This window comes from Coffea eugenioides, chromosome 5, assembly GCF_003713205.1.
Source record: "Coffea eugenioides isolate CCC68of chromosome 5, Ceug_1.0, whole genome shotgun sequence".
NCBI lineage: Eukaryota > Viridiplantae > Streptophyta > Magnoliopsida > Gentianales > Rubiaceae > Coffea > Coffea eugenioides.
In genome coordinates this window covers 36,754,654-36,780,788 of record NC_040039.1, presented here as the reverse complement: position 1 = coordinate 36,780,788, position 26,135 = coordinate 36,754,654, and the positions used below count along the sequence as shown (strand labels likewise).

The 26,135-nt window shown below is 36.9% G+C and overlaps 3 protein-coding genes across 3 annotated transcripts; 1 reads left to right on the top strand and 2 right to left on the bottom strand.

The window, feature by feature from the left end:
• Positions 1-4,085: 4,085 nt before the first annotated feature.
• Positions 4,086-7,091, bottom strand: LOC113771515 (F-box protein CPR1-like). Its single transcript, XM_027316091.1, has 4 exons — positions 6,024-7,091; positions 5,078-5,212; positions 4,621-4,965; positions 4,086-4,109 (listed from the first exon to the last, which is right to left on the bottom strand). The coding sequence occupies exons 1-4, from the start codon at positions 7,089-7,091 to the stop codon at positions 4,086-4,088; spliced, it is 1,572 nt and encodes a 523-aa protein (XP_027171892.1).
• A 5,990-nt stretch (positions 7,092-13,081) lies between these two features.
• Positions 13,082-17,117, bottom strand: LOC113771514 (RNA-binding protein 42-like). The gene is made up of 4 exons (XM_027316090.1): positions 16,878-17,117; positions 14,674-14,851; positions 14,440-14,537; positions 13,082-13,391 (listed from the first exon to the last, which is right to left on the bottom strand). The coding sequence occupies exons 1-4, from the start codon at positions 17,115-17,117 to the stop codon at positions 13,380-13,382; spliced, it is 528 nt and encodes a 175-aa protein (XP_027171891.1). The 3' UTR covers positions 13,082-13,379.
• Positions 17,118-24,083: 6,966 nt separating this feature from the next.
• Positions 24,084-24,865, top strand: LOC113771513. The gene is made up of 2 exons (XM_027316089.1): positions 24,084-24,358; positions 24,601-24,865. Exons 1-2 carry the CDS (start codon positions 24,084-24,086, stop codon positions 24,863-24,865), a joined length of 540 nt encoding a protein of 179 aa, XP_027171890.1.
• The last annotated feature ends 1,270 nt before the right edge of the window (positions 24,866-26,135 follow it).

Below are 26,135 nucleotides of genomic sequence, written 5' to 3'. Positions count from 1 at the left end.
GGCTAGTGAAGTGGAACAAATTGGAATAATATGCAAACTAGAGTCTAGTTTAGTCTAAAAGGGAAGAAATAAAAGTTCCACCAGCTTAATTATTAAGATTGGAATGAAAATGATTTAATCTTAGCTCAAATGTTTTATAAGATCTTAAATTTTGGTATATATGTACATTAACCTTGTTTTAGAGCTACCAAACTTAATGGATCTTGAAGAAAAACGTAAGAAAGATAGCTGGAATTTTGGTAACTTGTTTTATAAGCTTAGGAACTTGGATTTTAGTTACTTAAACCTTAAATTGGTATAAGATGAGTGGCTGTATATAAATTGAATATTCACTTTAGAATCATAAACTTGTCTCATGGAGCAGCAGTGAGCCAGAAAGCGACTTCGAGGTTCAAGAATAACTTGTTTTAATTAGGGTGAGTGTTCTTAAGTTGCTTGTGCATGATTATTTGATGGTATTGCTTACTTTTGAAATTTTATTGATAAAAGGGTTAAAGCGTACTTAATCGCTTCTATCTTAATGATTTGAAATGGATATCATGGTGAATGAAGATTGGATTGTGCATGAATGATTGTAGACTGTAGTGTACTTTGTCACTTCGGCCGAATTAGGCCCTAAGCCTTGCCAAGCTAATCTAGTCGAGCTAGTAAAGGACTTGGTCGATTATGTTGTCTACCTTGAGCAATTGAATGGTATACTCGAGTATTACCGGGAAGAGTGGAGATTATTGAACTGCTAATTGATTGACCGGGATTGTTTATTATTTTCAAGGTTATAAGGGGAAAGAATGATGGAATGAGAAGAAGTTGTATCCTTTTAAATGAATGCCTACTCTATTGAATTGCTCTCCTGGTTGGTTATGCTCAAGAAATATTTTGTAATGTTATTGATCGTATACTTTTGAACCTCACTGCGTTTTAACTCAACCGTTTAGCTTTGTTTTCCTTACAAGGGTCAAAGTTTGGAGAATGGATAAATGTCATTAGAAAGATTATGAAAGATCCAACTTAGTGTATATATTGTTATTAAGAATTGTTTTGTATCTTGTAATGAGTGAAACTTTTGTTTGGAGTTGATAGTGTAGTATTAAGTATGGATATTTGGATGATTAGTGTGAAATGTTATCTCTGAAGTTAATGTTACTAAATGAGCCCTGGCGAGAGCCAGGCATGCAGTCCGCTAACTTCTAGGGTACGCCTTAAGAGAATGTGAGGTCGTCACACCCAAATGACTTATAGGGGAGGTAAGTGATATTTCCAAAACTTTGGGAGTGGGCAGTGAAATTATTAGAAATGTCAATGGAGGTTTCTAAAATTATCCCTTAGAGCTTTATTAAAATGTAGTTTGAAACTTTAGAATTATAAAGTTAATCAAAGGTTTTGATATATAAAAATTTGCATTTACTTAAACTTAGCCCATTCAAACACTTAAAAATAAATTTTGACCAAGTTTTTGAACCAAAATTTGAAATTCAATTAAACAACAGGCCGAGTTTTGGCTAAATTAAAGTGAAATTGATTGAAACCTAACCCATTTAAGAGATTTATATGAACCGAACTCAAGCTAATATAGAAGATTTTTCTTCAAACTGAGCTTGAGCTTATTGAAGCTCTCATTTACAAAGCCTAATTGATAAGGTTATGCATATATATAGATTTTGGTTTAGACAATAAGCTTAGTAAGGGTAATTTAGTTCAAGGGCAATATAGTCCTTCTATTATGATATTAGTATGGCAAATTAGTCAACATATTTCAATTAATTAATAGGGGTAAATTAGTCAAAAAATTTAAAATAATGAATAGGTGCAAATTAGTCAAAAAATTTTAATACAATTAGTAGGGGCTCATTAGTCCATTTATTATCATATTATTGTGTGAGAGTATGGTTATATAATAGTCAGTATGAATTTGAATTATTTATAAAGGCAAATTAGTTCAAATATTATTATCTATGTAGTAGGGGCAAATTAGTCAAAAACTTTAAAATTAATTAGGAGGGGCAAATTAGTCCATTCATATTATATCGTGTGGGAGTAGGGTTATATAATTATAAGAGTATAAATTTTTATTTTTTATAAGGATAAATTAGTTTAAAATTGTATTATCCTATCTATTAGTCATCCTAATATAACTAATATTGCCTTCCCCATGGGATTATTTTATCCCATGAAAAGAGGATTAATTTGGTTAGGTAGAATGTGTCATCCTATATATCTAATGCAATGAAACATGAGATGACACAATATGACTAACCCAATCCTATGTCATCCCATCAACCAAACGGACCCTTATTGAATTATGCATCCAAACAATATAATTAGAAGCACTTAACCACTTAATAAGTACTTTTATCAAATGCTCAATTGGTGAAGTACATTTTAATAATTTACTACAACCCCAAACATGCCCTTAGACACACAGACATTAAGGAATGAGAAAGCCAGGAGGAGCTATCTATTCCTCGGCTTCCTTTTTCCTTTTTGTTCATTAGCTAGAAATAAATTTTCCATTAATCCTTTGCTTCATTTTTTCTAAAATAATAAATCCTAATCATATTTTTGCCTGCGAATCAATCATGAGAAGTGGCTAAATTTTTTTTCTAGTCAGAGGATAATCGAAACTTTGGTTCATCGAAAACTATGACATCTAATTGTTTTTATTGTTTCATTTATTTATAAGTATTTGCATATTTCCTGTTCGTTCATGAGAATGATTATTTTGTGTGATTAAATAACTGATCACTATTTAATTGTTGGAATAGTCTACTGCGATCTAAAATACCAAATCCGTAATCATTTGGTAGTTTTAGTACTTTTGGCGAGTGGTATGATTTGATTGTAGTAGAAACTTTCGAATTTATGTCACGGGAGTATATAATCTAACCTAAATGAACCAAGTTTGTATGTTGTTGGTTAGAATTGATAGCCTTTCTAATAATTAATATTGTCAATATAAATTAAATCCTAAGTGCTTGTTTAAGTTTGTTTAATTAATTGGCAAGGAAAACAATCGCACAGATTATTGTCGTTATCGAGGTAGTATAGAAATGTAGGTTGTCAGAGCTTGTTGACAATCATAACCAATTTATTTATCAATAAATGATTTTTATTGTTGCATCAATGATCAGTTAAGATGAACCAAAGGTGAAGATTAGCCTTCTGACTAGAGAATTGTCTTTTATTGATCTAGTTCTATTTAATTTTGTATTATTATCTTTATTTGATAGAGTTATTTAGCTATATTTCACCAATCCTTCATTTTTATTTATCGTTACTTTACAAGAAAATAAATTATCTAGTCCTTAAGGATATGATCTTATTCACCACTTTATTCGAATTTATATTTTTAAAGTAGAAATTTTATTTTTGCTAGTTTGACAATCCAACAAGCTTGATTGAAATTGAGGTTCTTAAAGGTTAAACGAAAAAAAAAGGAAGAAATAAAAAATTCTGACCTTGCATGTTCCCATCTCTTTTATAACTTTCATCACTTTAGAGAGTTGTAAAGACTGTAGTGACTTCTCTCTCCCTTAATTTTTTTGTGGCAAGACTTTTTTGCTTCGTATAATTTCAATAAAGGGTGAAAGCATGGTGGGGCTCCAGAGGGTCAGTTGTCCCCAAAGATCTTCCAAAATCTCATATACCTCTTTTTAAATTTCTTATATTTATGAGTTAATTTTATGTATACTAACAATGTATATATTATTGTGACTGGATACATGATATATATACAAAATTTGGATTTTAAATTCAAATTCAGATTATATATTATGCATCTAATGATGAAATTGTACTATCAGTGCATAAAAAATTAATCCTATATTTATTATGAATATTCACATTATAACACTATTCCGATATTAGATACTTACCCCTCCAAACATGAGAATATTTTATGAAGTAGACAGTATTTTCATGCATTTCTTTTGCTCTAACAAAAATGTCGAAATCCTTATTTGCACAAAAAAAAATTATGATATTATGTCCTCGCTCCACAAACTTTAAAACTTAAGTATTTAAAGACTGTATTGTTAAACATTTCCTATTTTACTTCCGGAAGTTGAAATCTTGGTTTCACCACTGACTCAAAATATGATTTTGTTGACAATCTATACGACACCAACAATTTAAGTCTCATAAGTATATCATATAACCTTTTGGAAATTGTGTTTGAAATTTGCCAAATCTAAGTGATCATTTGCTTTGGCTAAGTAGAAGTGAATCCCAGTCGTTACTACTAAAGTTTTTTAATTTGTTTTTTACCCTTAAGATGGAGAATATACTGCTTGCTTAGCTTAGTGTATCCAACTATCCATTCGATCCCCCCAAGTACCTGAAAAAGTAAAATATACGAGCCAATCTTCCCCAATATGAAATATAATCATCAAGTGTACTTTATAAGTAACTTTCCACAACATTTCTTGACAGTCTCTTATCAGACTAGGATCAGGTGAAAAAAAATGCAGTGGAACAAGCGTTTTATGGAAATACAATCTTGCCGTTTCCTAGCCCTCGATAACACGTCCTGGTACGTCTATGAGGGCAGTTAATGACGGAAAAAGAAACTTGCCCACTTTGGTTTTTGCTAGGTCGGTAGCAGATTCCTATCTCTTGCAGTACTGGCACATTGCGGTGAACTCGAGCGTCGTTCAGGCATTTTAGATCTGGAGTCCCATGAGTTGTGCGCCAAATCATAGAGTTAACGTCACTTACTTCATGACTGTGGCCCCGGGATAAGCCGCCCTGCTCTAAAATGCTTAAAAGATTATATCGATTCTTCAGTTTAATAGCAAGATCGAAGTACTGAGTCTGGTTGTACATGTTCTCGGAACACGTCCCATGCTTCTTCCATTCATGTCCCCAAAATGATTGGGCTAGGACACGACTTCCTACTGTGTCATATTCTGGTCTTGGTTGGTCAAGGTCAGGCCAGATTGAGTCCAGTTGTTCAAATTTGTTTTTATCCTGGAAATAATCCTTTGAAGTTAAGAGTAAACAAGACCTGTATTGGAGCAACAAGTAGTAAAAGTTACCTGTATTGGAGCAAATCCGGTTTTTTTGCAATTTTCCACTGTACCAGTGTGGTTTGCTGGCCACAGGCCATGGATAGTGAAATCATTTGGCCAAGGAACTCTTCGGCATCTGTGGAACTGGCAATAACCACCCGGCCACTGTTCAACCATATTGAAGTATTGAAAAGAAGAATCAATAGCTGAAGGACAAAGTGCAAGTATCAGGATTAAGAGTTTAAACATTTCAGCCAGCATGGCCACTTTGTTAATGTGAATAATGCGTATTGCAAGTGAGCAATTAGAGGTGGAAGGGATGGATTTCAGTAAAGATATGCGAGACTATTTATAGTCTCTCAAAGTCATGCTTCAGGGTAGATTTTTAGTGGCATTGTTACACGGTTAGGCAGGCCACATGCATGGGACATGTCACATTCATCATATGCATTTGTCACACAAAAAAGCAATTACTTGAATAGTTATAACTTTTGATAAAGTTTCAGCAAGAATTTTTAACAATTTGAGGTTGTTATGCAAAAATAAGTTAAATTTGTAACAAAACTAGTACTATTATTTACTTGAGAATACTGCAGTTTAATCCTTGTTCAACAATTAAGTCTAATTCTCTTTTCATCTAATGATCTACGCTCAAGAATGTGTGCCATCTTGCACTTCATTCGCAAGTCACAATAATTTGAGTTAAGAATCTCCAACGGATAAAGAAAAATAATTCAACTTGAAGAGCACACATGAGTAAACTTTCTTCTCCAATGTACTTGTATCATAGGAACAAAAGAAGACCTGAATTGCATAAAACCAAAACCCTGTATTAATGAAGCTAGAGAATGTATGAACCACAACTACTTGCATTATTGCAAAGCCGGGACATCGAGACGTACAGATGAGAACTAAAAAATGTAATCTAATCAAGTCCTAAACTAGACTATAACTATCATAGACATTTGTCCCACTACATTCAATAGAGAGAGAAACCAAACTTTCCTTTAGAATTACGAGTTGTAGGTAAAATCCTTTAATATCATATTTCTTCAACTTGGAATCATTTTGGATACCAAATGAAACCAACTGCTTGCAACAATCTGCAAGGAGTTTGTCATTGTTCCAAAAAGATAATACGCACTGGATTCCTGAAAAAGGTCCCAAGAAAAACTTCTTTACCCAAGACTCCTCAACACCGTATTCCATCATTGCCCATATCTCAATGTACTGTTCTGATTTGTCATACAATTCACTATCTAACAATCTGCCTCTTGAAAATAAAATCAACGCCATGGAATCATCTAAAACAACAAGACTGTGCTCTACCCACCGTGGTTCTGCTTGTTCTCCTAGCCAGCCATTAGGATACTTGATCTCTTTGAATACCTCAGCTCCCATCTCAAACGAAAGAATATGCGGGCTAGATTCCGGGCCTGCGCTCCAATGGAAAAATCCGTTGAAAAGTAGGTCGAAACAATCGCGAAGTATAACTGGTGGTGGAATGGCATCCACTTGTCTCCAAGAATCAGTACTCAAGTTGTATATCTCGGCTCGAAAATCATAAAGGGAGGATTCAAAAATTCTGACGACCTTGAAGTCGTCAATAGTGCTGTCAAACCCCAACCCCACAACATGTGTCTGTCGGAGGAATCCCCCTGGGCTGCCAAAGGAACTCTGAGGAAGTGTTCGAAATTTTCGCGTCATTGGATTACACAAATGTATTCCTTCATGAAAATCCCTGAGGCAAACTATCCCATTGCAGGGGCCAATTAGCTGCAGGGGCCAATTAGCTTCATCAAGTTCAGGCAGCTCCAATTCAGGGGCTGCAGCTAGAAGAGATTCATCAGCTGGAGAATGGAATGACAACACATTTTTGTTATCTTCGTCTCTTAAACGCTTGATGATTATGTACTCCGTGCTTTGCGCAAGGCAGAGATGCATATTGATGAAGCGACGACTATTGATCAAATCACGCCAACCTCTACAAACACAGTTGAATTTGATCAATGATTTGACGGGCAACCTCAGTAGGATCTCCATAACGATTTCTTCATTTAGATTTATCTCACTTGCGCCATCCATTTTTATTCGCTTGGTGAATGGCACAAATGATAAGACTAATAATCTGCTACCTTCCCGGTTTCTTTCTTCTAGTCACGTTGGTTTTTGCTTTTAGTAAGTGGTGAGTCTTATGGAAAGCTTTTCAAAAGTCATGAGGGGCCTAGAATGGTTGTAGATTGTGCATTTATGATGAGTGTAGTAGATTTTGGCTCGGAAAGTTTGTTGATGTGATAAATGCTTGTTGCCGGATTAGCCTCTTCTCCGCTACATTCCCCCTCCATATTTTTCAACCATATTTTTATTCTCTTAACTACCTTTTCTATGTCATATAGGTCTCCTGTCAAAAACAAAACCAAAAAAAAAAAAAATTCTACAGAATTACTTTTTTATTTATAAAAATGTACACTGCAAAGCCACCGGAGAGAGGTGTGCGACCATGCTACTATCTGGACATAACAAGTGCTATTATACATCTAATGACAAAATTAAGCTATGTGGGTAATATAATAGTGATAGGTTGTCGAGTCTGTGCAATAATAAAAATCTAACTACCACTAAAAGCAGTCAACAATCGATTCCAAGTACTGGAACAGGGACTCTAGATGTGCAATGGGTTACTTGATTCACCTGGCTCCGAAAAGTTTGCTTAATCCGATATACTAGAATTGACTAACTGACAAAATTACTAACTAGTAGACAGTGGCAAGCGGGGTTGAATCCACAGGGATTGGGGATAATTCATTTCTTCTAGAGTTCAGAGCATGGGGGGTTTTTGGAAAATATAAAATAATTAATTAACCAACTAATCGAAATAAACAGCAATTAATCAATAACTAATACGACTCTAATCAAAGGTGCAACTTTTCAGATACGGTCCATTCAACTGATTATCGATGTATAGATAATTAAATTACTCATTGCTCGATTAGCTATAGCTGTCATACATGCGATAAACAACCAACCTTTCCTTACTTTTTTAATAGTCAAGGTACGACCGTTAACTATTTCTCTAACTAAGAAATAATCTTAGGTACGACCGTAGGATTTAATTCCTCGATTGCATTAAGAATTAGAAAAGCCCAACCCTATCCAACAAACACGCTACAAGGGTTTGTTTAAGTTAGATCATACGTTTCCCTAACATGAAACCAATCACGCTAGTCGCCACTGATATTAATCAATTAAATAATTAAGGGTTCAATCAATTAATCTGGCAGTAGATTATTAGGTTAATTCGAATATCGGGCCCTTGACATTCAAATAACATAACAAATATAAGAAATTAAATCAAGAAATGTACGAATATCAATAAATAAAAGAAATAAAAAATAATAATTCGATCTCACATATGTTTGGAAGCGAATCCACAAATTGACCTTTGACTAGAAAACAGAGATTTAGTTCTTCATTGTTGAGAAAATTCCCAATGTGATACTATCAAAGAAAAACCAAGACATGCAGCCAATCAGCACCCCGAATTTGTTGCTGGCCAACTCCTAATCACGCGGGAATCTGGCTTTTAAATTCTTTGTTTCCTACTTAACCTCAACTACTAATAATAAGATATGTTCCCCAAAATATAAAAAGGAAACTACTAAAAATAATATTCCAAGCTAGTTTCCTAATCCAATACTAGCTAAGACTAATAATGAAAATTAAAATCTTCAAAATCTTCTTCCAATATTGCCTTGAATTTGATTCGGACTTGGAAACCGGTTCCGAACGTGCCACCATCAAATTAATTGGAAAATTACCCCTTTTGTCACGTTTTTCTCCTTTTTCTACAATTAGTACTATTAATCAAATATAAGTAGAATCCGACAGGCTAAAATCAAGGGAAGAATAATTATAAATTTAGCAACAAATTATGACCTATCAAATACCATAATACACTACCTCCTATGATGTGGAAATTATACATCTAATAACAAAATTAAGCTATGTCGGTACCATAATAGCATAAAAAAGTACTTCCTACGATGTTTAAACATCAAGTCAAAGAAATGTTGGTTGGAAACCTTTTATTAAAAAGATTGAAGATTAGGGGCATTCCCCTCGAAAAATATGTGAAGAAATAAAACCATCGTGGTCAACTGATTTATAATAAAATTCTTGATCCCAATCTATGTTTATCACAAACAAGTCCACACTTGGGAAGAAAATTAAAGGCTAATTTCATTATGCACCCACAAATTTCCAATTCTCACTTTCCACCGGTAATTGTAGTGTTGCACCCAAGGCTTGGGAATTCGTCCGACTTTGAACCTTCAGTGAACCATTTTGATAATACAGACTGCACATCATGATCTTTAGCAAGGAAATCAAATTCACCTTCAACCCTTAAATTCTTCCTATTTTATCTTTAAACCCCAAACTCTATAGTTTTTGCCCTAATTTTGTTTTAATTTCCTTATATATTTATTAAATGTGTAATAGGCATGCATAAATGTTTATTTGGTATTTGACACAATTCAAGGCCTTCAAATTTATAATATTGATTTTCTAATATTTGTATCTCTATAATGGCATGAATACTAAATTATAAAACGCTAATGCATCTATATGTAAGTGAGCGATGGGCATGGGTTAGTATAGGTTTTATTAGAAAGCAGGAATTTGTCTACAAGCAAGCTATTTACCACAAGTACATACATTCAATTCATATTTCATAGTTCAATATTAAATGAAAACATACTAGTACTATTTTAACGAACATATTTTTTAAAATTTTCTTTAGAAGTAAAGGTGCGGGATTTTAAGAAGTTGAAAAGGTGAAGGACAATAAACTCAAATCCTCTAATTCTTGAAATATCAACTTTAAATAAATACTGCGCCTAGGCCTCCTCGGCTCAACTAATATATATAATCCATTATGGCTCGCATAAGTTATATGTTGGTTAAAAACACAATGACTATAATGTTCAAAGCCAAATCATGATTATATACAAGTTGTTTATCATTTATGCATTCTTTTCAATCTTGATCTAATCTAGGAGATATTCCTCCCTCATTTTATGATTTCATTCAAAACCATATTCTTTTTTTTTTCAAAGTAAAACCCTGTAAATAGGGGAGGGATGCTAGCCCTCCTTGTGTGAGAAATTTATTTCAACAAGCTTCTATTTTGAAAGAAAAATACCAAACTCAATATTATGGAAATATATTTAAAAATCGAAGATTAGGCATAAGGTTTCAATGTTGAACAACACGTTTTAAAATTTTTTAATGCTTTTTTTTAAACCCTTCCACCCCTTTCCATTACTTATTCCTAGTATTCCATGGGTTGATTTTTCTATGGACTTTGTAATTGGGTTACCTAGGACTAGGTATGGACATGATTCTGTTTATATGGTTATTGACCATTTCTTTAAGATGGCACATTTCATTCCATGTCATAAAACTGACGATGCTAAGCATGTAACTGATTTGTTCTTTAGGGAAATTGTTAGATTGTATGGAATGCCATGTACCATTATTAGTGATAGAGATGTCAAATTCCTTAGTTATTTTTGAAAATCTTTATGGAGTAGGTTAGGAACTAAACTCTTGTTTTCTACGTCTAGTCACCCTCAAACTGATGGTCAAACTGAAGTGGTTAATAGGACACTCTCTACTTTGTTGCATGCTATCATTCAAAGGAATCTTAAATCATGGGAAGATTGTTTGCCATATGTTGAATTTGCTTATAGCCGCACAGTCCATAGCACCACACAATACTCACCATTTGAAGTTGTTTATGGTTTTAACCCTCTCACACCTCTAGACTTATCTCCTTTACCTATGTCTGAAAGAGTTAATATGGATGGTTTGAAACGAGCTGAACAAGTGCATGCTTTGCACCAAAAGGTAAGAGATAATATTAAGAAAAGGAATTTCAATTTATTCTAACAAGGGTCGTCACAAGATGATTTTTGAGCCAGGTGATTGGGTGTGGATTCACATGCGCAAAGAAAGGTTCCCGGTAAGACGATGCAATAAACTCTTGCCTAGAGGTGATGGACCTTTCCAAGTGGTGGAGCACATCAATGATAATGCTTACAAGTTGGACCTACCAGGTGAGTATGGTGTACACGCTACTTTCAATGTGGTTGACTTAAGTCCTTATCTTGCAGATGATGAGCTTGATTTGAGACCAAGTTGAGCTAGGTGGTCCAATGACTACATTTTTTGGCAATCTCTGCCAATTTAGAGACTTACATTGTTCATGTTGAGACACCTGAATCTTTTCCTCAGCTGTCCACAGAAAGTTTTTCAAGCCCAAAAGTTGAATTTCAAACTCAAATTTTGCATAGTTGTCATTCATTCAACGCTGATAGTGTATACACTGTCAGTGTAGGAAATATTGGTTATCAGGATATCTTCACAAAATAAGTTAATAATGTGTTTTTTTTTTTGTATAGATTTGTTTAGATCGAGTACAACTAAAACATTGGTTAGCAGGATATCTTCACAAAATCACTGAATGGTAAAAAAGTAACAAGAGAGTCTACAAGAAGTTTATTATGGAATACTTAGCTCTAATACCTTACATCCTAGAATTCCAATCATGGAAACAACTAGAATTCTTTAGTCTCTTCAATGAAGCTAAAAATCTCATTGTCTACAAGCAATGGCACAAAATCTTTTTTGCTTTTTGATATGTACCTTATGCCACACCCCCAATATCAGGTGGCAGCAATAATGGTACAAAGTCAACTGCAGCACTTCGGCAATAAATTAAGAAGAAATTAGATTAGAAAGATTATGATTTGGAGATTTTCTGGTAATCAACAGATGACACGGTGATATTGCATAGCAAATCTGAGTAGACCAACTCAGCTGACACTGCATAATATGTAACAATCATCTAACGTGAAAAACTGATAACTAATCAACAGAAAAAGGTACTTAATTTCTAGTGACATCTTCAAGAATTCAAAGATACAAATTTATTGGGAAAAAAAAAGAAAAAGAGAAACTATTCCCACATCAAATTAATCCTAATTATCCTAGGGTAAAGAACTGAATCTGCTTTGCTCAAGTTTCCAACTTTTGAGCATCTGTAGAAGTTGTTGGACCCAAAATTATACTCAAATATAAACCTACAGGAACAATAACGAGAATTTGATATATGAGGCAAAGCAAATTTTCTTCAATTAATCAAACAAGGCTGCAGCTACAATTCTTACAATGTACAAAAAAAAAAAAAAAAAGAACCACCGGAGGCTACTGACTTTTATATCCAAGAGACACGAGACAAACTACTTCAGACTCCAACTACTCCTAATACTAACATAGGAATTAATCATCCGCTTCACACTACGAAACACAATCATGCACCTATATAGTCAATCAATTAAAATAAATTAACAAATACACGTGGCCACACTACAACAAAAATGGCCTTTAGCGGCATTTAAAAGTGTCAGTATAGACAATTTAACCTGACATTTTATCTATCCTCACACCTAGGGCGAGTGTTGTCCCTTCCAATGTGGGGATAGCCTCAAATCTTTAGCAACATTCAAACGTGTCAGGAAAACCATGCTGCTATAGCATTCCCTCTGCCAACAAAAACTTTTTTTTGTGATAATCGAAAGTATCCGTATAGCATTAGAACATCAGTAGCGGATCAGTAGTATATCCAATTTATGAAGGCATCTTTAGTTGTCTTAATATATGACTTTAAGGACACGTAGCCATGTGAATTTACACTGCTTTGGACGACATGCCCATTTGTCATTAGTGTTTTTCGAAGTTAAGCTATGCTGACATTTTTAATTGCCAAGAGTTTTTTCCCTGTTTTTTTTTTATATGGAAGCAACCTGCAATTAGTCCTCCCTGCTGTACATTCCATCAACCAGAATCCCAAGGGACTTGTAAAATTATCTCAAAGAGCAGAATGCATATAGCAATTTAAAAGAAGAAGTCGATACTCAAATATAATTCATTGAATTAAAAGTCGATAACAAGTACAAACATAGCAAGTACTAAAATCGCAAACAAGTGCTCAAAGCAAGTACTAAAATCCCAATAAAGTACCGAAAGATTCTCATTTACAATAACTTGAAAGACTTTCTTGTGCACAAACAAAAAGACTCTCATCCCTAACAAGTTGAAAGAAATGCTAAAAGTCAGGTAACGTAATTGTACAATATTAGCAACGATCCGCGAGAGGTATAGTATATATATAGTACATTGTTTGGGCTCATCAAGATGAAACAAACAACTACCACTGCCCATGTTGATGTATGCTCAAGAGTTGTCTCCTCATTTCCACTTCCTTCAGCCATCTCTAGGTGGAGCAGTCCGGCTATGCTTTAGTAGAGGTTAGTGCCAATCCTTCAGAAGAAGAGAAAACAGCCGAGAAATTGAAGGGATGAAGAAAAGTGTATGCAGTGATCTGGGGAAACAGAAATTTTTTTTCCAATTCTTGAGCATTTGAGATTGGAAAATGATAGGAAAAAAATTGCAACAATAATAATATAATAACACCCCAGGAAATAGTTTGCGTTCAAGCAATTCAACCTACTAGAAATCATGTCATGCTAGAAATATAGCCTTTGGTCTATCAAATGCGATGGAAAAAATTATAGATATTGGACATAACTATGTACTGCAATTTCCTACTTGACAAGGTGTGTGGGACATGTGTCCAAGTCTCTGCCTCAGCTGGTCCTCACTTAAGTCAGTGCTAAACAAGTCATCATTATTTTTGAAGCCAAATCAATCATTGAAGCAGTTTTGGGGATCGTAGCATTGTACTCCCAATCACTAACTGGTGCCTGAACAGCCAACATTGTCAACAAGCTGAAACTAAAGCTCGTCGTCCAGGCAACATTACATACAGTAGTGATCACAGTACCAACACTGTCAAGTAATGCACTGAACAAAAGACAGTATGACTAAGCAGATTAATCATTCTCCTTTAAACATCAGATAATATATATTATGTTTGACTAACTACAAGGGGCATTTGTCACGACAAAAGGGACGAGTGTGGATGCAGACACAAAAGTGCACAGATTCAAGAGCTCAGAGGCATGAGAGATTCTTAAATTTCTCTCTTTTATAAAAATGATGGTAGAAGCACCAGTATGATCAGCCAGAACAGTGTTCGATACCAAGCATCCCTTAAGCTAAAGAATCATATGCTAGCAAAATTTAATCTTATTTCACACAAACATAACCATAGATGTTGTCCAAGTTCAAAGTTTTAAACTCGTACATCAGATCAAAGCACTTCTTCGAAATCAGATTAAGGGATCATGCAAAATCAGGTCAGAACCTCACCAAAGGCAACCACGACAAGGAGACAAATTAAAGTTTCGATAATTCGAACAAGAGAAGGTTGAGACATATAAAAAGTGGACGAGTTCAAATAACTCACCCTGGCCATGTTAAAAGATGGAAATCTTGAAAATGCTTTGGATAGAACATCATCATTCACCTCATTACCAAGATCACCACAGAACAAACGAGAATCATCTGCACAACACAAACAGTAATACTGAAGGCATTAATACTAGCAAAAACAAGATCAGTGAAGGAATTAAGACAGGCGAAAATTGTCATAAAAAATGATGAATGCAACCACACAAGGAGTAGAGTACATGAAACTCACTCTCTGGCCAATCTGCAAGTGTAGGATCCTCCCATGCCTGCCCTGCTGCCTTACGAGGTACTGTTTTCTTCTTAGTCTCGGCCTTGTGCTCAATCTCACTACTTGCAAGCGCAGCTTTCACACTCTCTAGCGCTTCAAGTGTTATTGTTTGTGCATCCCTCTGAAATAATTGCTGGGCCTGTCCACCAAAACTTCAGATATTAAGAACTGACTGGTTTAACTTTAAATATTGCCATCATTCCTCTTCCTCAAACTATACTTATACCTAAATTAAGATGCAAATATAAACCCCCCCTCCCAAAAAAAAAAGAACTCTTGCCCACACATACAAAACCCCTGGGTCACCAAACTTCCACAATAATATCACCACTGCGACAGTCAGCCCCCAAAAAAATACTAATACACCACTGCGTCTGGATAAGCTATCCAAGATTATCTATTTGATCAACATTAACATTTTTTTCAGTATTAGATATCGCTTAACTTAAAGTAGGTTTGAATATGAAAACTCTGTATTTATAAAATCATTGCAAGTAATAAGCATGTGCCCTGTAAAATTGGCTGCAAAATTTCAGTAACTTTTAGTAGAATGTAATGTACTATAGTTCTGTATTCTCAGATAATGGAAATCCGACATTGAAAGACCAATTTTTCGATTACCTTTTTCCAATTCATGTCGTACCTTTATGAATTTCTAGTTTTCTGTTCTTGTTTCAATGCTGAAATTGAAGATAATTGGCAGATTGATGTCCCAACAATGGGCCGGTATGGTTTGTCTTCTTCATTACAAAGAATCAGTTCAAGATCCTGGGACCAAAATTTACTTTCATTTCTGGTTTGATGGGATGTTTTGCTGATCAAGTACTGCAGTAAACTGTTTTAGAGCAGCAAATTTTGACAACATGTTTCAAGTATGAAGACACATTCACTGACGAGTCTAGTATGCCTAACAAATTAATTAATTGAAGCAATCAACTTAGTAACTTGGGAAAAGAATAGTGGCTGTAGCAACTAAAATCTGTCGAATGATTAGACTCCACCTTTTGGATTGAAATGAGCACGTCTACCTCAGTGTTGTCACCGGGCAAATTTCCCTGCGTGCAAGCAGCAGCATCAGCTTCTTGTTATAAGGTTAGAACAAGATAATATAACACTTCCCAAAGTCCCAATAATTTTTCTATATATCTGGTTTAGATTTCAGGGCCTCCTAAAGCAGCATAATCTAAGGTACAGCTTCTCCCCATGCAAAGTCTGAATAAATAAAAAAAAAGAAAAAAAGAAACTGCAGTTAGGATACAGAAATGTAGTCATGCAATAGCTACTCAAGTAATGTGTTGGCCAGTAATCCAAGAACAAACATGAAGGAGAACTCCTTCATTTCATTTCATTTCATTTCTGCAGTAACTCTCAAGTCTGCTACTCATAATTAGCTCTTATACACATTGAAAATTTCAAAATCATTTGCTTCCGTTTCTCTTAGGCGATGGTGTATAGAAATTGAAGGACAAGACATTCTACTGTGAAGCTGTGAGAGTATACTACTTCCACACTTCAGTTCCCACTCTACTAGTTCATAAAGAAACGAAGCCCATCAGGAGCTAGCAAAATGAATACTCAGCAAGTCTGCAATTCTGCCCACACATACAAAACCCCTGGGTGCACGCGACAAGTTTCCCCAATATTTTATTTGGCCCACCTTTGCACCCTAAAATTTGTGAAATCCCCTTCACCTTCTACATTGCCCCCCTCCCTCTTTTCTAAAAACTAAAATCTCCACCACTATCATATCAACTTAAGTAAATAATCACACCTCAACAATAAAGAAGGTCAATAATTTTAGAAGAAAAACATTAACCTAAAGTTCTTCTAATGCCTAAATTCAACTTCCTAAATCAATTTAGGAAGTTCTTCCTAAATGAATTAAGCCATATATATAAATGAACAGACCGGGTATTTTACCGAAAAATTGGACTTCCTGGTTCCTCCACTCACATAGACAACAATGGTATACATATCTCGACTCCTACCAATAATTAAAAAGATCAATAGTTTCTCATCATAGCTGCTGACAAGGGAATTCAAATGTCAGGGGAAGAGGAAAAAGAGCCGAAATCATTGCCCTAAATCTCTCCAAAAATATTCCATCCAAAATTCATATAAAAAAAACAACGTGGCTTAATGATTGGATATAGAAAAGTTCGTACCTGTTGATACTGAGGGAGGGAGTACACGGTAGGGATTGTAGCGGGAGCAGGATAAACGTGGGGAACCGCAGGAGGAGGAGCAGGAAATTGCAGAATTGAAGCGGCAGCGGCAGCAGCCACATAGGTTTGCGGCTGTTGTAGGTGAAACGGAGTCGGAAAGTACGTGCCGGTAGTGTAGGTGAATTGAGACGACGCCGTTGAGGATGAAGAAGAAGCTGCAGCAGCCGATGTCGACGACATTGCGAAACCGCGAGATTTGAGAAGCGGGACCAAAAATTAGGGCTTCGTTGTTTTTGGAGAATTCAAACTCGTCCTTTTCAATGTCATGTTGTTCCATTTTCTGGTTTTGACGAACCTAAACCTGATGATGAGAGGGAAAGAGTAGGGGCGACGGGACGGCAGAGGTAGGGAGCAGAGGAGAGGAAAGTGGCCGAGAGAGGCAGAGGGCAAAAATTTAGGCAACCGAGAGAAATCAATTTAGGGCAAAAATTTATCATGGAATTACATCCCTTCAATGGGAAAGCAAGGATAGTTTGATTGCGGAGAGATTCAACAGGAAAAACTTTGTGGGAAAGCAAAATTTTGGCCAAGAGTTTTGAGAGACAGTTTGCCGAGAGAAAGACTTTGTGCGAGAGATAAAGAAGAAGCAAAATTTCACTGGGAGGCAAAATGAAGTTTCGAGACTTCACTTGTTTTGGCAAAGGAATCTTCCGCCAAAATCCAACGACGTCGTTTTGTGTTTTAATTTTTTTTGGTGTATCTCACATTTTCGTAAGTGTCATAATAGGGAGTCTAAAGGTACATTATTATTTTTATATCAAATAAAATAAAAAAAATTAGAGTATATATTATTGAGTTGATAACTAGTGTCATGATAGAAGTTTTATAATGGCACAAACCAGCAAGTGTCCTTATAGATATGTCAGGAAAGACCATTTTTGTTGTAGTGCCACTAATTGATGATGCTTGGCTTAATATTTCTACAGAAGTTTATGGCACAAAACTTTTCCTTCAATTAAGCTCAAGCTCACATTTTCTGGTGCACCTTGAGAAATTGATCAACTTTTTGGTGACCGAATAAGGCCATCCTTTTGCTATTCCATCTGGCGCAGCAGTCAGAGACACCAACTTTAGCATAGCACTCTGCTGTAATATACGTCGTACAAACTCTAGATCAGATTCACTGCTGCTAAATTGATGTACTTTAATTTCCTTAATCTGTGCAGAATAAAACGAAACTTCCCCCGCCGACCCGATGAAAGTCACACTCAAGATAACGAAGATTTGGGGCGTCAAATCCAACAACGTCGGCCAGACCTGTGGCTTTGATATTAGTCAATGTCAATTTTATCGGTGCAGTAAGTCTAATTCAAAAGTATACAAGCTGATCAATAGACGTTGTAGTAATCTGTAAATCCTCAAGCAATGGGTAGCCATTTTCAGAGATTTCCCAACCTTTATCATTGCCAGCCAATACGTTCATGTTATCCAGATGCAAGACCTTGAGATTTGGCTAGAAATTCAGCTCACGTAGTTTGATTCTTTGTCCAGATAATTTCAAGACCACAAAAGTTTTTTTATGAATATTTGATTGGGCAAAATTTGACTACCGACGAACTGCTGGTACCTTATGTCAAGAACTTTAACATCCCGAGAAAGCATGGCAATCATCCAGGAATTAAGCATTTGATCAGGGTTAAAGAACTAATCCGAAATTTACTCACTGAATTCGCTCTGGATTGCAGTAAAATTGTGTTGACAAAATCCATGAAATTATCATTGTAAATAAATGCATTTTAATTTGCTTTGAAGTTTGAAAGGCGTCGGATCGTCGAAATCAAAGCTGTTAAAATCGTGTTAGATATACCTCCACCTGGTGGACAGAATTGAGGTGGCGACTGCAAATTTTGTGGGAAGAAAAGAGAGAATGTGACTTATGATAGAATCTAGTAATCTGCTCAGTCTGTCTCCATATACATCATCTGGGCGCCTTCCTCCTCCGGAAGCCTTGACTCCTTTTGCCATGAAGGAGAGAAAGGACGGGAAGATTTGAGGTGGCAGGATTTATGAACTTGATGTAGATGACAAGGATTCTTTTCTCTACCGAAAATCGATACTCCCAGAAAGAACCGCACTGCGTTTGGATTTGGATTGTCACGTTTTTGGAAAATTTTTTTTGAGTATTACCTAAATAGGTTTTTCAACTACTTTCTTGTTTCTAATTTACCTTTTTTCTTTCTCTTGGGTGGGTCACATATCCATTGAACTTTACTTATTTATTTTATATGAGTTTGCCCATTAAACTTCTGAAGGTAAATTATTTTGGGGTAAGGGATAAGAAAGGTTGTCATAACAACTGTCATGAATGGTGTAATGCTATTTCAACAAACTGTAAAATATGCTTAACTACTTGTACAATTTTACAATAATTGTGTGATACTCCATCACTATTCATATGGACTCTATATATATGTAATAACTGCATTTCTGTTATGAAGTTTTATAAATAGTTAGACATAACTTACAACCTGTTATTAAGTTATTACAATGTTTAAGAATGGAAGTAGAGGCATATGATGTGCAAACCTTACCCTCATGGGCAGGGGTGGAACTAAGACCCCACAGTAAGTGGGGTCAAATTTTAGTATAGTAAAATTAATTTTAAAAAAAATAAAAACTACTAACATTATATACAGGCTATAATTATACTCTATGAGTACTCTTTTTCTAAAATGTTGCAAAATCAATTCATTATCAATTTTGTTAAATGTGTCTTTTTCAATGTAAGCAACTGAACCTCTTGAATTTTTTTAAAACAATCTGTGAATTACCATCAACTTGATCTTCTACAGGTTTCTTTTATAAAATTTATCTTTACCCTATTATAAATAAAAATCATAATAACTTAATTTCGTATTATAAATAAAAAGTTCGCCATCCACTTGAATAATTCTTGTTTTTGAAGACTTTGAAGTTTGAAAAAAAATAATTTGAAAAATTGATTTTCTCACTCCACTCAAGAAAGTTCACCCCTTGTGTTTGAAAATTTTAGATAAATTTATTCTTAAACTAAGTTCCATAGATAATTTATTCAAAATTATTGTGATGGTAAGAATTATGAATTTTCAATTTTTTGTGGTCAATGTTAATAGGAAAGAGAATTTGATAAAATATAATGGAGTCAAATAAGATGCAACTTTGAAATTTTCTAAAATTCCTAAATCTAAGAACTAATTTTTCAAAGTTAAGTGGGGTCTGTGGCTCTGCCACTGCTCATGGGGCATTTTTGTCTTTACAATAATAGCGCATCTTTACAAGTCCCAGGAACCAATTTTCAAAAACCCAGTTTTCATATACCTTCCCCAAATCTGAATTTACGGGCTTAATCTCAAGTTTAGCATCATCGTCTTCCATTTGTTTCTTTTCTTTTCATCCTTGATTGCTGGAAAATTTTGGGGTTTTGTTTGGCCGAATTTCTAGAAACAAGCGAGCTGAAATCGTGTCAGACGGGATTCTCTGTCCAATTTTCTGTGTCCAATTTCCTGTCCAACACAAAACTACGTAGTTCCATTTATTCTTGTGGCTGACGTGGCATATAAAAATAAATGCCTGTTTGGCTCAAGCACCAAGCAACAGCCCTGTCAAATTGTAACCATTCACCGTGAATTCCTCCAAAGCAAACCACTAGCCTAACGGAAAGACATAGCAAAATTTGAGACATACAGAGAGACAATCAAATCCTTGGAAGTACAAAGCAAAATTTGCAGCTGGGCCTAACGGAAAGAATAATCTAAAAAATTGGTGAAGGAAAACAAATTGTCCTTCTCGCTTTCTTTGAAGGAAAACAAATTGTGTTTTAACATTTTCAGATAGAAAAAGTGTTTCTTGTACCTTTTGCAATCTATTTTTTATTCTGGTAAATTGATTCCTTTTTTTGTTTTTTAAGTAGAATTATGTCTTCATTGATACAGTGTTCATTTAATTTATAATCCATCTCTTGGGGAAATATGGTTAAAAACTGACATATTTCATTGGCTTGGTTGACAAAGTTGCTAATTGAATGAAAAATCATGCGATGGATAAAAATTGAAAACCTTTAACCATCATGGAGACCTCTGCTATTTTAAGATGTAATAGCTGTTTTCTTTTCTTACCCCCCCCTTTCCCAGAGAAAAAAAACACCACCCCCCCCACATACACACATTTTATAAGGCATACGGATTGCGGTGGTAAACAAATATATGTGCTGCAATTTGGTTCACGATGATTGTTGTTTCAGATGTCAATGCCTAGAAGATTATATGCTTAGCCAGTTTTTTTATTTTTGGTTTTATGGAATTATATATTTCCTTTTCACATACAGTGATTTTTGTGATCACTGCTAAACCGAGGGAATTGTTATGGTAGTAATAGGGTTTTGGGAATTGTAATAAAGATATGTAAATAAAGGAAATTCAAAAAAGAAGAGAGATCCAAAAGTATAATGGAGCCAAACAGGCATTTATTTTTGTGTGCCACGTCAGCCACAAGAATAAGTGGAACTACGTAGTTTTGTGTTGGACAGAAAATTGGACACAGAAAATTGGACAGAGAATCCCGTCTGAAATCGTGTATACCTCATGTTTGAGTATTTGTCCAAGTGAAAACCGTTTATAAAAAAAAAATAAAAACTTCTAGCTTCAGTAAATTAAGAGTGCTGCCGTCTCTAGCCGCAACGGATATTCTGTCTCACATCCTGTGCCAATCTCTATCCCACTTTTTATTATATTGCTATTTCTCCTTCACAAACATCATGTTTTAATTCTTTTTTATTTCCTTAAGATCCAATAAATATTAATTGAGTAATACACAAAATTTAACAAACTCGAAAAATCAAAATGCATAAAAAATGAGATTTTTTATGAATTTTCTGCTGTATTTTTTAATTTTATATTATATATTAATTTTTTGAAACTGTTGTATTTATTTTTTACTCAATTAATAGTTGTTGGATCATAAAAAAAATAAAAAGGAATTAAAACATGATGTTTGTGAAAGAGAAATAGTAATATAATAAAAAGTGAGATAGAGATTGGCACAGAATGCGGGACAAAAGATCCGTTGCGGTCTTGCGGTCTCTAACTCGTGCTTGGTTGACGTATTTTAAGTTTGGCATCTTTATAGCTATTTTTAGAAAGTAAGGGCTTGAAGGGGTCGCGCAGCCATCTTGGGCTGCTTTGCCTTCATGGCCACACGTCCCTCCTCCTCTTTGGGGAAGGACATTCCCTCTACTGAAGACGCAAAGGCTACCCCTCTCTCGTTTGCAGAGGTTGTTTCGGCGAAGTAGACCGTGGGGTTTCAGTCGAAATCTTTCGCTTCACTTTTGTCCCCTGCCTCTGGGGAAACAAGAGTGCATGCCGTTGCTTCCACTCACAGAGGGGAGCCAGCAGTGTGTTTCTCCGTGGAAGATATCGAAAGGGTCGCGATTCCATTTCAGTTCGCATTGGTGGGGAAGTTCTCTAGGGGACGTCCTGCTTTGGAGGACCTGGGGAAATTCTTTCGTGCGCTAGACCTGAAGGATGATTTTTTGCTGGGTTTGCTGGATCGTCGGCATATTATTATTAAGTTAACAAACGAGGCAAATTTCTATCGTATTTGGTCGCGTAATATCTGGTATGTTCAGGGTGCTCCGATGAGAGTGTTTAAATGGTCGACTGATTTTCACGTGGACAGAGAATCCTCAATTGTGCCAGTTTGGTTCTTCCTGCCCAAACTCCCGATACACCTATTCCATAAAGAATGTCTCTTCTCCATTGTATCTTGTCTGGGTCGTCCGCTTTGCGTGGATTCTGCAACAGCTGTATTTTCACGGCCAAGCATAGCGAGGGTTTGCGTTGAAGTGGATCTATTGAGGGAGCTCCCAGGAAGGGTGTGGATTGCAGTGGGGGATAGGCTGGGTTTTTGGCAGGCCTTGGTGCTAGAAAACCTCCCTAAATATTGCTGTTTTTGTCTACACCAGGGACACCATGAGGAAGAATGCCGGCTCAAGCATCGTACTGCACGTCCTGAGAAGATGGGGCATCCGCAGATAGAGAAGACAATGCAGCGGTTAAAGCAAAAGGCTGATCCCACGACTGGGCATCGTACTTGCATGGCCGGGGGAAAGGCTGAGGAGTGTGGAGGAAGCGCTGGAGCAGAGCTAGAGGATCTTGGTAAGGAGGCAGCAAAGGAGGACCATGGAGTTGAGGGCCAATTGCATGAGAGGGTACCACCAGGTCATCAGGTGGGTTCAGAGAAGGCAGCGACATCGTTCGTGCCACCTCGACTAGATTTGGTGAAGGTGTCAAGCAGTGGGGAGAAAATTTTGTCAGGAGCCTGTGGGAGACCTGCCGATGAGCTAGTGGATGCCAATCTTTCTGCTATGGTGACGTTGGTGGAGGAGGTAATTAATAGAGCTACTGACAGTGTCATCCAGGACACTGCTGAGCGTGTCATGGCGGAGGAAATGGAGGTAGCGGAACAAGGCAAGCAACAAAGGAGCGACAATGTGATTGGGCCTCTCCAGCAGCCATCCATAGTAGCTACGGACAGGTCGTGTGATAGAGAGGGATGACGATGGGATTGATGGGAGATCCATTGATTTACCCAAAGATGCAGGTAACCTGTCGCCAAGGATGGTCATAGTGCCAGAGCCCAGCTCGGCATCTCTTATTGTGGAGCTGAACATTGAACACCCTGGCGAAGCAGGGAAAGGGCATAAAATGACTACGGGTCGGGGAGCTCGGGTTCGTATTCCGTCAGACAGACAGCTCAGGTCAGCAACAAATGTTCAAACTTCTTTACATTATCTCCATCATGATTAATGTCGTTATGTGGAATATTCGAGGGATTTCTCGAAGACCTAACTTGCGTAGATTGATTAGATTAGTCAAATCGCATGACATCACATTTGTAGCTATCTCGGAACCAAAATTGAGTTTTTCTCGAATTGATTACATCCGCATGCGGTTAGCATTTGATTCGGCAGTTGGCAACCAAACGGGAGATCTCTGGATTTTCTTTAATACTCCGTTTGGTTGCTCGATTGTGGGAAATTCCAATCAACATATCTCACTCTCTGTTCAACACCCATGGTTATCGAGTCCTTTGGTATTTTCATTCGTCCATGCCAAATGTTCTGTGGAGGAAAGGCGGGAGTTGTGGTCGAATCTACTTCGAGATAAACCTATGGCTTCGCCTTGGTGCATTGGGGGAGATTTCAATGTTATTATAGCCCCCCATGAAAAGCGTGGAGGGAGGCATTTTGCTATGACTGAAGGTTTGGAGCTCTTGTCGTTTATGGAGGTGGCGGAGGTCTTTGATGCTGGATTCTCGGGACCAAGTTTTACGTGGAGCAATAATAGGAAGGGATGGGCAACGATATGGAAGCGGCTGGACAGAGTAGTAATGAATGAAGAATGTCTGGGTGTAGCCTCGAACATATCTGTTGTCCACCTTGCCAGGCATCCATCGGATCATTCTCCTCTGAAGATCTCATTTGGGCCTCGGATTGATAACAAACCACGGCCATTTCGCTTCTTGAATGTGTGGACAACAAGGCCGGACTTGATGGAGGTTATTAGAGAGGCTTGGAATGCGGAAGTCCAAGGATCCCCTCTACGGACTTTCTGTTCTAAATTGATGGATGTGCGAAGCAGTATTCAGGGATGGAATAGTCAAGTCTTTGGAAATATTTTTGATGCAGTCAAGACGCAGAGGCAAGGCTCTTAAGAGCAGAGGAAGTTGTGGAGAATGATGCCTCTGAGGGGGCACAGATGGAGCTCCAAAGGGCCCAAGGGAAGCTTAACCGGGCTCTAGCGGTGGAAGAGCTATACTGGCATCAGAAGGCTCGAGTAAAATGGATTCGTAGTGGAGACCGGAATTCCAAGTACTTTCATGCCGTGGTTAAGCAGCGGCGGGTGCAAGGAATGTTACATAGGATCAAAAAGGCTGACGAAGCGTGGGTGTAGGACAAGGATGCCATAGCATCCGAGGCGGTTGCTTGTTATTCCAATCTGTTTTCAAGTGAGGCAACGTCACAATAGGATGGGTTACTCAACCTGATTCCAACATTGATTACAGAAAAGGATAATTTGTGCTTAGAACAGATACCGACCTTGGAGGAAATTAGACGAGTGGTGTTCGCAATGGATGGGGACAGTGCTGCGGACCCGGATAGGTTCACAGGGAAGTTCTTCACATATGCTTGGGACATTATAGCTCAAGATATTTACAAGGCAATAGGGAGTTTCTTTTGCGGGGCAGAGTTGCCTCGATTTGTCACCTCTACGTCCATAATACTGATTCCCAAGGTTCCTAATCCTCAAGATTTCTCTAAGTTTCGGCCAATCAGTCTATGCAATTTCTTCAATAAGGTGATTTCCAGGATTCTGGTAGAAAGAATCGCTCCGATTCTACCAAGAATCATATTTCCCGAACAAACGGGCTTTATAAAAGGACGGAGTATCACGGAAAATTATTTGTTGGCACAGGAGCTGCTCACTGACATGGGTAAGAAGACAAGGGGAGGCAATGTAGCATTAAAGTTGGACATGACGAAGGCATATGATCGGATGTCTTGAGTACATATTATTACAGTCTTGAGGAAGTTTGGCTTTGGCGAAAGGTTTATTGACATGGTTTGGCGTCTACTGGCAAACGCCTGGTTCTCTGTGATCATCAATGGGGTGTCACACGGTTTTTTTAAGTCTAGTAGGGGAATCAGACAAGGGGACCCTCTATCCCCTGTTCTGTTTGTTATTGGAGCAGAGATGTTATCAAGGGGTTTGAATAGCTTAGTTCAGCAGAGGGGTTTTGTGGGATTTCGGGTCCCAAGGGGATGTCCCACTATTACGCACCTGACCTTTGCAGATGATATAATAATATTTACAAGTGGTGCTACCAAAAGGTTATCAGGCGTTATGCAAGTACTGGGGGCATACCAGCAGTCCTCGGGACAACTGGTGAATGCCCAAAAGAGCGGTTACTTAACGCATCCGTCGATGCTACTAGGCCGTAGAAAGGTAATTGAAAGGGTCACGCAATTTACACGTCAGGATTTTTCTTTTTAGTACCTTGGATTTCCCTTATACATCGGAAGGTGTAAGTCAGCATATTTTGGGATGTAGATCAGGTGCTTTTAAACAGGATCTCCTCCTCGAAATCCAAGTTCCTTTCCATGGGGGGTAAACTAACCTTGATTAGGCACGTGCTGCTGTCTGTTCCAGTACACTTACTATC